The sequence below is a fragment of the Rhinopithecus roxellana genome, chromosome 5 (assembly GCF_007565055.1).
Source record: "Rhinopithecus roxellana isolate Shanxi Qingling chromosome 5, ASM756505v1, whole genome shotgun sequence".
Lineage (NCBI taxonomy): Eukaryota > Metazoa > Chordata > Mammalia > Primates > Cercopithecidae > Rhinopithecus > Rhinopithecus roxellana.
In genome coordinates this window covers 80,086,278-80,099,377 of record NC_044553.1, presented here as the reverse complement: position 1 = coordinate 80,099,377, position 13,100 = coordinate 80,086,278, and the positions used below count along the sequence as shown (strand labels likewise).

Here is a 13,100-nt window from a genome sequence, read left to right as displayed (position 1 = left end):
GGTGGTACTCAAAAAATACTTATTGTTATATTGATTGTCTTGGAGAATGTTAGGGAACCAATTCATATTTTGAAAACTGGTAAATAGAGGGGAAAAAAAGTCATTTATCCTGCCTTTCATATGTGAACTGTATCTCACAATAACTAAAATTCTAATGAGGGAATGTTTTCCTTTATAGAAGTTGTAGAGCTAACAGATGAAGATATAATGATAGTCTTGGATTGAATATTAACTTTTTGCAACCCTTAATGGGATAAAGAATCCAGGCAATTACCATGAAGGGGCTGCTAACGTCAGTAAAGGAGGTAACCAGACTGTATGAGCCTCCTGATGAAAGTACACACTACCACTTAGGAGTTGTTCTTACCAAAAAAAAAGGAACCTGAATAAATCTCCAGACCTAACTACCAATTCACAGGAATAACATCATGGGAACGCAAGCACCAAATCCTTCTGGGAAATCCTATAGTGTAAGCAACCCAGTGTCTTCAACAAGTAACATGCAAGGAGGAAAGAGAGAGTCAGAGACAGAGACAGAGAGAAACGCAGAGATGTTAAAAGACACATCAGTCCATTGCAATGTAAGGCTCCCATTTGGATCCTGATTTAAACTACAGGGGGAAAAAATGAATGTTGGCCAAATATTTGATGATATTATTGCTAATATCATCTTATTGCTAATTCTTTGAGCTCTGATAGTGATTGTGAGTTTGTTTGTTTAAGTTCTTTACCATTTAGAGATACATAACAAAATATTTACAGATGAAATCACGTGCTTTCACGTATTTGCTTCAAAATAATCTGAGTCAGGGAGGAAAGTAAGGAGTGCGTACAGATGCAACACGACTGACCATGAGTTGACCATTGTTGAAGCAGGGCTACATGGGGATGTGTTTTACTATTGTCTTCAATTTTATATGAAGGTGAAATTTTTCCAAATGAAACATTTTTAAAAATATATCCAGACAGAGCCAGAAAAATCACATTCCTATAGCTGTCTCCCTAATAAAAAGGTCTTTATTCTGTTCTTTGCAGCCTAGAAGACTAGTGTCATTGCAGCTGTTGTAGTAACAGTAATATCAATAATAATAGGCCTGGTGCGGTGGCTCACACCTGTAATCCCAGCACTTTGGGAGGCCCAGGTGGGCAGCACATGAGATCAGAAGTTCAAGACCAGCCTGACCAGCATGGTGAAACCCCATCTCTACTAAAAATACAAAAATTAGCCAGGTGCGGGGGCATGGGCCTGTAACCCCAGCTACGCAAGAGGCTGAGGCATAAGAATCATTCGAACCCGGGAGGCGGAGGTTGCAGTGAGCCGAGATCGCACCACAGCACTCCAGCCTGGGCAACACAGCGAGACTCCATCTCAAAAAAATAATAACAATAATAATAATAGCACCCAGCATTTCGGAAGTACATACTTACTATGTGCTAAACTCATGTTATGAGTTTTTAGGAATAGTCTCATTTAATTCAGACAAAATATTATGTGGTAAGTACTGTTATTATTTACATTTTACAGATGAGGAACCTGAAGGACAGAAGTTTGGTGACAAAGCTAAGCCTCACACCAAGATCTAATGGCAGATTTCTGGCTTGTAACCAACACTCAAAGGTAAAAGATGAAGATTGCTGTCATGTCCTCAGTCTTGCCTTCTTTGGGAGAAACACCTTTAGCTCTTTCACTCCCCACTCCACCCGACCCCTGCTACATGGCTTCAATGCCCCACACCATCCTTGTCGCATTCCTCAGAACACCTGCCAGGAGCCATAAAGTAACTGAGTTGCTTTAAGGGATCTCAGAGGCCCATGTGCAGCTAGCCCCACTCCGATCCCACCCAGGCTGCCTGGATTCCCAGACAAGCTCTGGTCCTCCTCCCTCCAGACTGGGAGCCTGCACATGCGCATGTCCCAGGAGTGGCGTAGCTCACCTGGGCCTCGGTGCCTCTTCTCCATCCAGATGTAGCAGTTGTTCTGGGCCACCCCAGTCTGTGAGTCCAGGAAGGGAAGACGCACGCTGCGCTCTGCACACAGCCGTGAGTTGTAACTCCGGCAGTGCTCAATGGCTTCCTTGTAGAACTGGTCCCCGAGCCTGCCAGAGTCAGAGAGTGAAAGGGTGAGGCCAGGAAAGACTGAAACACATCCAGAGGGAAACAAACACACCTCCCTGGGAAGACTGAAGACCCCCCAATTAGGCAGACCAAGGCAATGAGCACCAAGAGCCTTGCCAATGATCCGAATGCAACTCAGTGTCAGGTCTTGACCAGATTTTATTTTCTATCCCAAATCCACCAGGCAACTTAGAAACTCCTCTAACAAAGAGCATGGGCTTCCAAGGATGAGTCACCGGTAAAAGAGAGCTGTCTGTGTTCTAGAAAGCATGAGGTCCCGCTCCAGAAGGGAGGTAGCTCTGGAACAACCTCTGCATGGAATCTAGAGGACATCACACTTCTAGAACCTCCTCACTCATATTAGCTACATTTTATTCTCAGAAGTCACCAGCAAAGGCACTCTAGGTGAACCCAAATCACCAGCAAAGATACCAGTTTTCCATTATAACAGAAGAGAAACACTCCATATAAACAAAAACTAGGACAGAAAAACCATTCTATAAAGTAGGGATATTGCAGGAAGAAGGAGGTGTAGAGGAACAGGCACCAATCTTTAAAACTGTATTACTTAAAGAAAATAACTTTCTGATAGAAAGCAAACAGAATTCAACAATTTTGAATTCAAAATAATTCAACTCAAGGAGTTTAAAAAACAAACAGAAAGACCTTTCTGGTTTGCTGGACTGAGAATCTGATTAAGCACAGTAGGTTTTACGTTCCTGACTCTTTGGTATTTTTGGACACGTGGTGATGCTACTAATTTTAAGATAGTGTCCTTTTCAAAGACCAAAAATAGAGCATTGATATAATTGATCAAATGCAAAGCACTAAAATAATCAATGAGATCAAATACCTACCAAATAAAACATAGGCACAGGCTAATAATGTCTCAAAGAAATACAAATGTAATAACATAACCTATGCCAGGTAAATTCAAGCCTCTTACTGGGGTCAGGGGGCAGTGGGCGCAAAGGAGTGGAGTATGGAAGAAGAAGTAGGAAGGGAAGGAGTCACAGAGGTCACAGGGGCAAAAGGAAGAATCAAGAGTTTATTCTGAAGCAACATTATGATGTCTTTTGTTTTGATTCTATGTAGATTTCAGAAAGTCAAAATGAGAGGGAAAGTCTCTAAAAATAATATTTCTTAACCAAAGTATTTAGAGGAATAAAGAAAGCAAAATTAGGGATTTGTTTTTGGAGGGTTTTTTTGGGTTTTTTTGGTTTGTTGGTTTGTTTGTTTGTTTGTTTTTTGAGATGCAGTCTCACTCCGTCGCCCAGCTGGAGGGCAGTGGTGCGATCTCGGCTCACTGCAATCTCCGCCTCCTGGGTTCAAGCGATTTTCCTGCCTCAGCCTCCTGAGTAGCTGGGATTATAGGTGCCCACCACCACGCCTGGCTAACTTTTTGTATTTTAGTAGAGACAGGGGTTTCACCATGTTGGCCAGGCTGGTCTCAAACACCTGACCTCAGGAAATCCACCCGTCTCAGCCTCCCAAAGTGCTGGGATTACAGGCATGAGCCACCACGCCTGACCTCAATTCTTAATTGTGGTAAAATACACATAACATAAAATTTCCCATCTTAAGTATACAATTTTAGTGTACAGTTCAGTGGCATTAAGCACATGCATACTGTGTACGACCACCACTACCAGCCATTCCCAGAACTCTTTTCATCTTGCAAAACTGAAACTCTGTACCCATTAAACAATAACTCCCCATTCCCCCTCTGCCCCCACCTCCAGAAACTACCGTTCTGCTTTCTATCTCTATGATTCTGACTACTCCAAGTACTTCACAAAAGTGGAGTCATACAGTATTGTCTTTTTGTGACTGGCTTCTTTGACTTAGCATAATATCCTCAAGGTTAACCTATGTTATAGCATATGTCAGAATTTCCTTCCTTTTTAAGTCAGAATAATATTCCACTGTATGCATACACCACATTTTGCTTATCCATTCATCTGTCAGTAGACATCTGGGTGCTTCCACATTTTAGCGATTATGAATAATGCTGGTATGAACATGAGTGTACAAATATCTTTTCAAAACCCTGATTTCACGCTGGGCATGGTGGCTCATGCCTGTAATCCCAGCACTTTGGGAGGCCGAGACGGGCGGATCACGAGGTCAGGAGATCGAGACCATCCTGGCTAACACGGTGAAACCCCGTCTCTACTAAAACTACAAAAAAAACTAGCCGGGCGACGTGGCGGCGCCTGTAGTCCCAGCTACCCGGGAGGCTGAGACAGGAGAATGGCGTGAACCCAGGAGGTGGAGCTTGCAGTGAGCTGAGATCCGGACACAGCACTCCAGCCTGGGCGCAGCAGAGCGAGACTCCGTCTCAAAAAAAAAAAAAAAAAAAAAAAAAAAAAAAAAAAAAAAAAAAAAAACAAAACCCTGATTTCACGCTGGGCATGGTGGCTCATGCCTGTAATCCCAGAACTTTGGGATGCCAGGCAGGTGGATCGCCTGAGATCAGGAGTTCGAGACCAGCCTGGCCAATATGGTGACACGCCGTCTCTACTAAAAATACAAAAATTAGCTGGGCGTGGTGGCGGATGCCTGTAATCCCAGCTACTCAAGAGGCTGAGGCAGGAGAATCTCTTGAACTCAGAAGAGGTTGCAGTGAGTTGGGATTGTGCCACTGCACTCCAGCCTGGGCGACAGGTGAGACTCTGTCTTAAAAAAAAAAAAAAAAAACCGCTTTCAATTCTTTTAACGTATATACCCAGGAGTAGAAGTAGAATGCTGAGTCCTATGGTACTTCTACTTTTCATTTTTTGAGGAACCACCATACTGTTTTTCATGGTAGCTATACCATTTTACATTTCTACCAACAGAGTACAAGGGTTCCAACTACCCCACATTCTCATCACCACTTGTTAGAAAGCAAAGTTTTAAATGCACTTTTCTATACTCTTTTAAAAAGCCAATGGGTCAGGTTCTAACAAAGAGCTTAAAACAAATACCTTACTTGGGAAAACACAACCCTGGAAGCTTCTGAGGCATCATTTGGAAATTACTTGTTGACAAGCATCCGAAAAAACAAACAACAAAACAAAAAAAAACCCTTTGCTCCTTTTTCACCTCTGAACATCTTCACATCCACAAGGAAGGCATAATACGCTCAGAAAGCATCCTGGCAGTTGCAAACCAAACTGCAATCAAATTCTAATAGTCACGTGGCTGGAAATGATTGGGGAGGGATATGAAGCCCATTAAAATGCTATAAAACTGAATGGCACATAAGCTGATGTAATCAAAGCTGGTAACAAGGATCATGAGATTGATCAAAAATAAAGAACCACTTTTTACAAAGTATTTGTGTCACACCAGCTTAAATGCTTCCTTCTGCTATGGCGATGTAGCTCAGTGGAACAGAACTTTCACAGGCAGCTTGGCCCAGACAAGAGGACCCAGGTTGTTCAGGGTATCCTGGATGCTCCAGCCCCCACCCATGAAACAGCAAGCAGCCACACCACATCAATGAGAACTGACAAGAACATTTGACGGAGAGGTGTCCAACGTGAGAGCAGCAATCTGTTTTCCCAGGACCTTCTGACAGACTGCCAAAAAAAAAAAAGATGTTAATTATCCCAACCGCAGAAATTCCTGCTGAAAAGAGAACCCATAAAATCAGGCCCCCCAAAAAATGAAAATGAAAAATTATATGGCAAAACTCATCTACTGGAGATGATCATTTTCAAAATAAACTTCTGGAAACCAATACAAAAGAAATCTACACAGTAGGATTCCAAATTGGACTTGTCCTAATATGCTAGTAACTCACTTCCAACAGCGTCAATCCAGACAAGAGGAACAATAAATTGAACTTGCTAAAAATGCGAAGTGAGGTTGGCCAACATTGGTGCTCCACACCAACTGGATCGAGAATGTCAAACAAAGTGGCACGCTGGGCGAAAATTAATTTCATCTTAAATACTTCCACTTTCATAACATGCAATGTTATTAGTAACAAGCATGCTGGGGGAAAATGTATATTTCTAAATGTAATCTTGTGTGAATGATACTTCTCTTATGTAAACAGAAAAGACTTTCTGTGGACTGGGACAACTGTATTAAAGATCGAAGCTGCAAAAACATGACATTCAACAGCCCCTCTACCATCATCTCCAGGGAAGTCCTTTCAAACAGACCAGGTGTTGGCAGAGATTCGGAACCAAAATTTAAAGCCTTTTTCAAGATATAAGAGGAGAAAAGAGACTTCAACCTCCCTGATAATTCAAGAAGCACTGCTCCAAAGTTAATTAGCCAAAATCTTCACAGGGCTTGCTGTGCTCTCCAGAAGAAAATCAATGGCTAGTTCTCCCTAACCCGTAGAAAGCAATTTAAACAGTAGAGGACAAATGTCCTTTCCAACATGGTATTCTACCAAAAAAAAAAAAAATCCCACAATGATAGGATCCCAGGAGTGACATTTACAAGTCGAAGGGGTCAGACGGAGCAAGGAAAGGCTGGCAGCAAATGACTCATCTGTGGAGAGATGACCAGTGTACCCTCGGTGGGATCACACATGGGACAGTCCCCACCATCACCTGCATGCACCAAACGGAGTGGGGCTGGATCCCCAAGGGATGATCGATGTCTTCAGCTGGAGGAAGCTGGCACAAGGCAGGGTAGAATGATGTTCTTATCAACAACTGACTTCAGGCTACTCAAGGCTGCAATCAGAAATAGGAAAGGCAAGGGGAGCAAATTGCTGGGCTGCCCAGGCCCCCCAGACAGCATTCTGGTTGCAGTAGTGCTGGCTGCCTAGGTCTAGGGGTCTTTAGGAGGGATGGAGGTCCCTCTGTGATCCCATCTGAAGTGAGAAGCCATCCCAGCTCTGAGAGCTGTTTCCACATGAGATTTTCAGCAACCCTCCTTTAGCCTATCTGTGGAGATGGATTCCAGGGGGCCAAAGAAGACTCAGAATGGGAAACATGAGACTTCTCCAGAGTGACTGCCAACCAGGCTCCAAATGTGATTTTTCAGAGCCTATGAATCACACCCCCTCTAAGACCCTCTGCCCTTCCTCCTCCAATCTCCTGCTCTCAAGACCACACCTGCTTGCTCTGATTTCTCAGATCACTCTCAGGTCCAGCCAGACACCTGGCTCCTCCCTTTCACTATTTCTCTTGTTCTGTGTTCTTACCCAAGGACAGGTGTCCTGCCATACCAGAAATGTGTGTCCAACAGCAAGTTCTCATCTTCTGCCAGAAGCCTGCTTCCGCCCGCCCAAGTCTCAGTCCTCCTCGGGGGTGGGGGCCAAGGCTATGCCTGCCCTCCCTCTCCCTAGCAACTTGGGCCTTGACTCTTCCCTTGCCTTCAACCCATCTGGAACTGAGTTCTTTCATTTATCAGGAAGTTGTCCTTTCTCTCCACTCCCCCTGTGCGGCCCCAAGTCCTCTTTGCTGTATACACAGGACCTTGGCTCATCACCACTGTCTGTGCACAGAAGCAGAGATAAGCAGAGCTGAAGAGAAGCCCTGGCCTGTGGCAGGATTTGGGGGCTCTCCTTCCCCCAGCGGCGCCTCTTCCCCCACTGTGGGCATCAAGTTTTCCTGCTGTCTCACTCAGCTGCTCACATTGCCAGAGCCGCCCACAAACACACATGAAAGCTCATCTACACCAATACGCTAACTTCCTGCTATGTGCATTTAAACATGTTTAACTCAAACTGTTCATGGAAAGCTCTGTCTCCCATTTAGTCTTTTAGAACAACTGGCACACAGGGGGCAATATCTGGCAAGGTGGGGGAAAGTCTTTATTTTCCTTGAAGTGGTCCTGTTCCTAATGCATCTCTTGAAAGAAGACCAAGTTTAGTGTTTGTTACAGACTGAATTGTGTCGTTCCTCCTCACCGAAAAAAATCCACATGTTGAAGCCCTAACCCTCAATATGATGGTGTTTGGAGATGGAGCCTTTGGGAGGTGGTATCATTTAATATTTATCCCTGCCCAAATCTCATGTTGAACTGTAATCCCCAACGCTGGGCGTGGGGCCTGGTGGGAGGTGTTTAGATCATGGGGCAGATCCCTCATGGCTTGGTGCTGTCTTTGTGATAGCGAGTGAGTTCTTGCAAGATCTGGTCATTTAAAAGTGTGTGGCGCCTCCCCACTGACACTCTCTCTTGCTCCTGTTTTTGTCATGTGACTTGCCTCCTCCCCCTTTGCCTTCTGCCATGATTGTAAGTTTCCTGAGGGCTCCCCCAGAAGCCAAGCTGATGCCAGCACTGTGCTTCCTGTACAGCCTGCAGAACGATGAGCCAATTAAACCTCTGTTCTTTATACCCCATCTCAGGTATTTCTTTATAGCAATACAAGAATGGCCCAATCCAGGAGGGTAATTAGGTCATGAGGACAGAGCCTTCATGATGGGATTAGGGCCCATATAAGGAAGAGACATGAGCGAGCTCTCTCACTCTCTCAATCTCTGCCGTGAGAGGACACAAGAAGGCAGCTGTATGCAAGCCATAAGGAGGACCCTCACCAGGAATCCAACCCTGCCTAGCACCCTCATCTTGAACTTCCCAGCCTCCAGAACTCTGACAGATAATTATTGTTTAAGCCAGGGGTCCCAAACCCCTGGCCACAGAGCAGTACCAGTCCATGGCCTGTTAGGAACTGGGTGGCACAGCAGGAGGTGAGCTGTGGGGTACAAGTGAGCATTGCTGCCTGAGCTCTGCCTCCTGTCAGATCAATGGCAGCATTAGATTCTCATAGGAGCGCAAACCCTACTGTGAACTGCACATGTGAGGGATCTAGGTTGTCCCACTCCTTATGAGAATCTAATGTTTGATGATCTGTCACTGTCTCCCATCACCCACAGATGAGACTGTCTAGTTGCAGGAAACAAGCTCAGAGCTCCCACTGATTCTACATTATAGTGAGTTGTATAATTGTTTCATTACATATTACAATGTAATAATAACAGGAAATAAGGTGCACAATAAATGTAATGCACTTGAATCATCCCAAAACCATCCCCTCCCCCACCCCAGTCTGTGGAAAATGGTCTTCCATGAAACCAGTCCCTGGTGCCAGAAAGGTTGGGGACTACCGGTTTAAGCTACCCAGTCTATGCCGCCGTTTTAATACAGCAGCTGGACATGACTGAGGAAGTGTTTCTGGATGTTTCCCAAAAAAGGGCTAAGAAGGATGGGTGAGAGAGATTCCAATCCCCTTTCCTTCCTCATTTTTTCTTCTTCTAACAAAGACAAAAATAATAATACTATAATATCAATTTCAACTCAATTCAATGTTTAGTATTTGTCTTCTCTACTAGACTATAAACTCCATGAGAGCAGGGGCCACATCTGCAGAGCCACTGCACACAGCCACTCAGGCTGAACAACTCCAGCAAGTACCATTCACATCAGCATCAATGTGAAGGCCACCCCTGGAATGGTGGAGCCCAGCACCCCTGCATACCTGCCTGGCCTTCTTGCTGATTTACCCACAGTGTTCAGCACAGAGCCCGGCACATAACAGGTGCCCAGTAAGTCTCCATTGAATAGCATTTGACAACTCACATTCCAATCACCTAGGGCAGGCATTTAAATTAGAGCAGGAAGGCGAATGTGGCATGGGTATGTACAGTCTGCAGAGTCTGTGACTGGCGATTTACACCAGATGGCTGTCCACTTGCAGCTTCAGAAAAACATTGAGAGAATGTCTGCATTCACTCTCCTGTAGTCCTCATCACCCAGCACCTGGGACATTGCAGCACTGAGTGGCCTAACTGCAAGCGCTATAGCCCTACTCTTACCCATCTTGGCAAAAGGAATTCTCCCTGAAACTCAATTTTTATTCTTTCACTCCTCAGTGTAGAACCCAAGATGGCACCCAATGGTGCCCAGGTTCCTCTGCCGGGCTGGGGAGGCTCCCAGAAAAACTATGTATTGGGTAAGTGGAAAGAAGACTTGGAATTGGTCATGTCTGAGTCCAGCTCCACCTCTTAATAGCTACACAACCCTCAGCAAGTTACCCTCCCTGGGCCCCAATTCTACCACTCACAATACGGGTAACATGATCCCTACTTCAGACCTGTGAGAAAATTTAATAAGTTAGAACCTCTGGCTCACAGACATAAATGTCTACAATCAATAGCTGTTCCTTTCTTCTTCCCCAAAGTATAGTACTTGCTGCCACTTTGTGGCATGACCCTCTGCCTGAGGCAGGCTGATCCCTGCCATGTGATGCAACACTCACTATCGTGGTGTCCTTAAGGCTGTCGGGGACCCACTCAAACTTCTGTTGCAGGACAGAAGGCCTCTGAGTCACCAAGGCTGAGCCTCAGACATCCAGGAGAGCAGGGCAGCTGATGCATGGTGACCCCAGCAATCCACCCAAGGACTGCCCTAAGCACACAGACCACATCTGGCTTGTTTACTGCTCTCTCCCAAAGTCTAGTACATGCTGGGTCATGCCTGCCATACTGGGTAAATGATGAATGAATGAGTGAGTGAGTGAGTGAGTGAATGAATCTTCCTCTTACCCCCCTGCATATATGAAACAGACAGCCCTACCCCTGAACCTCAACAAAATACTTTTACTTATGTCCTTCCTTCCAGCTGGAATTTCTGTATTCTGTCTTGTCCTGGCTGATCTTACCCTAGCCAAGGGCTGCCTGAAAACTTGCTTCTTCCAGGAAGGTTCACAGGTTATCTCTACCAGTAGGGTTTGCTCTCTGGCTTCTCTGAGCTACCTTACCTGTCTTACTTTATCTTCGCTGGTCTCTGCCATCTTTCTTATCTCTGCTCACTTAATTAGATTGGAAGTATCTTAAAGACAGGAACTGAGAGCTATGTGCGTGCATGCTACCCAACCATGCACAGTGCTGGAATGTAGAAGCATTGTGATAGATTGCTTGACTGAACTATAATGTCATCCTCAGCAAACTAATGAAGCTTCACAGTTGAGAGGTGCTTGGGACGTTCTACCTTTCTCCATGGGAACATGAGTTGAGCCTGAAGTTATCTGGCTACCTTCTCCAGCGCCCCAGGATTAGGTATCTGAAAATAGATATCCTCCAAGTTCAAATCCTATTGAGATTTTTCCCATGTCCTTAAAAAGGTCACTTCAGCTCCTGAGATTTTCATTTCTCCATATGCAAATTCATGCCCCCCCTGCAAGGTGCCACAGAACTGACATTCTCCTTCTCTGAACCTTCACAAGAAGCTCACTGAATTCTCAATGATGCTGACATCAGACCTATGCCAGGAGAACCAGCTCCTTCTCTGCACGGGTAGAAATGCCTTTCTCGTGCTTAGTGAGAATGCCATCACCACATTCTCCAAAAGAAAGGCTCTCAAACTTGGGATTGTGGAAAGAATCGGTAAGGGGTAGGAAGCTGTTGCAATTCTGATTCTAGAGGCTTGGGATGTGATCCAGACATCAGCTCCCCAGTGATCCTGAGAAATATGAGACTAGCTGATCTAAAGATAGTTCCCCAACCTCTAAAACAAGGGGCTATGAACGAGAGGGATTTTGTGTTGCTCCTCAGCCGCCATGTTTGAAATGGCAGAGCTGGACGGCCCGTTAGCCGACTCTTGTTTTCACTCAGCTGGTTTTGTTTCTGTGGGAAAACTTCTTTCAGGCAGCTGGCATGGATTACCCTGGCAGCACTAACCTGGAGCAGACTAATCCCACAGAAGTCCTCATCCCTAACAAAACTGCCAGAAGCCCTGGTCAAAGCAAATGTATGAAGATCTGACATCCTTAGTCATTCTGTGGGTAGCTCTGATCTTCAAAACATCCCAGGAAGGGCACACTGGGGACAAAGGTATCCCTTCGGAAAGTCATGTCTGACAAGCAGCTTGAATGTCCATCATGACTTCGATGTGGCTCAGTCTGATGCTCAGACCCAGTAGACCCAATAAATCCCTTTTCCAGCATCTACCCTGGTGAAGACTTTTCAGGGACTTATTATGCAAAGCTGCCTAAGCAAGACGGAATTTATATTGAACCTGGCCATGATTTCTGAGCTGCCACTGGGTGTTCTGATGACATACGCATCTCGGGGTTGAAGTCAAGGGGCTGCCAAGGACAAGAGACTGGAGGCAGGATAAAAGCAGTGTGATTCCTTCCAGTAAATAATGGTGGGACGGCAGGGGAGGCGGGACGGGGATGCTCCGGGGAGGAAGAGGACTGTAGCTTTTCTTGTACCCTAGGTTTGCCTTTCAAATGGCATCCAGACATGACCAAATAAATCTCTCCCCTGGAGGCTAACGAATGTGTAGAATGCAACAAAAGTGAGGTGGTGGGGAAGCCTGCTTTATCTAGGGTGAATCATACCTAGAAAGAAAACATGCATCCATCACAGAAATTTCATTGATTGAGAAGGTATTTTTAGTTTCCTGGTCTACAGACTGAATCCTTCCTGAAACTCTCACTATGAGCAGGGCACTTGGATGATGCCTCCTGGGTGTGATCGCCTATAGAAGCAGACTATTGATTAGAGACAATTCTTAGACAAACACATCCCCAGCCCTCATCTTTGCCACTGGAATGCAAAGGGTGCTGCCTTCCCCAGTAAAGGGAATATCGGTCTGGTATTTACCATGGCCACGAAGAACATGTTGTTTTATAGTCAATTCTCTATACAGCAGCCCAAGTGATTTTTTTTTTCTTTTTTCTTTTTTTTTTTTTTTGAGACAAGGTTTTGCTCTGTTGCCCAGGCTGGATTGCAGTGGTGCAGTCACAGCTCACTGCAGCCTCCACCTCCCAGGCTCTAGCAATCCTCCCACCTCAGCCTCTGGGACTACAGACACACGCCACCACACCCGGCTAATTTTTGTATTTTTTTTATAGAGATGGGGTTTTGTCATGTTGCCCAGCCTGGTCTGGAACTCCAGGGCTCAAGCAGTCAGCCTGTTTCAGTCTCCCAAAGAGCTGGGATTACAGGTGTGATCCACTACACCCAGCCCCAATGATCTTTAAAAATGGAAATCAGGGCCAGGCGCGGTGGCTCACGCCTGTAATCC

The 13,100-nt window shown here is 45.3% G+C and overlaps 1 protein-coding gene across 1 annotated transcript in view; it reads right to left on the bottom strand.

The window, feature by feature from the left end:
* Positions 1–13,100, bottom strand: part of DPF3 (double PHD fingers 3) — a 165,977-nt gene that overhangs the window by 151,437 nt on the left and 1,440 nt on the right. Inside the window, exons 4-5 of the mRNA XM_030930823.1 lie at positions 5,641–5,680; positions 1,935–2,095 (exon numbers count right to left, since the gene is read on the bottom strand). Of these exons, the coding sequence (XP_030786683.1) occupies positions 1,935–2,095; positions 5,641–5,680 (201 nt within the window). The remainder of the gene's footprint in view (positions 1–1,934; positions 2,096–5,640; positions 5,681–13,100) is intronic.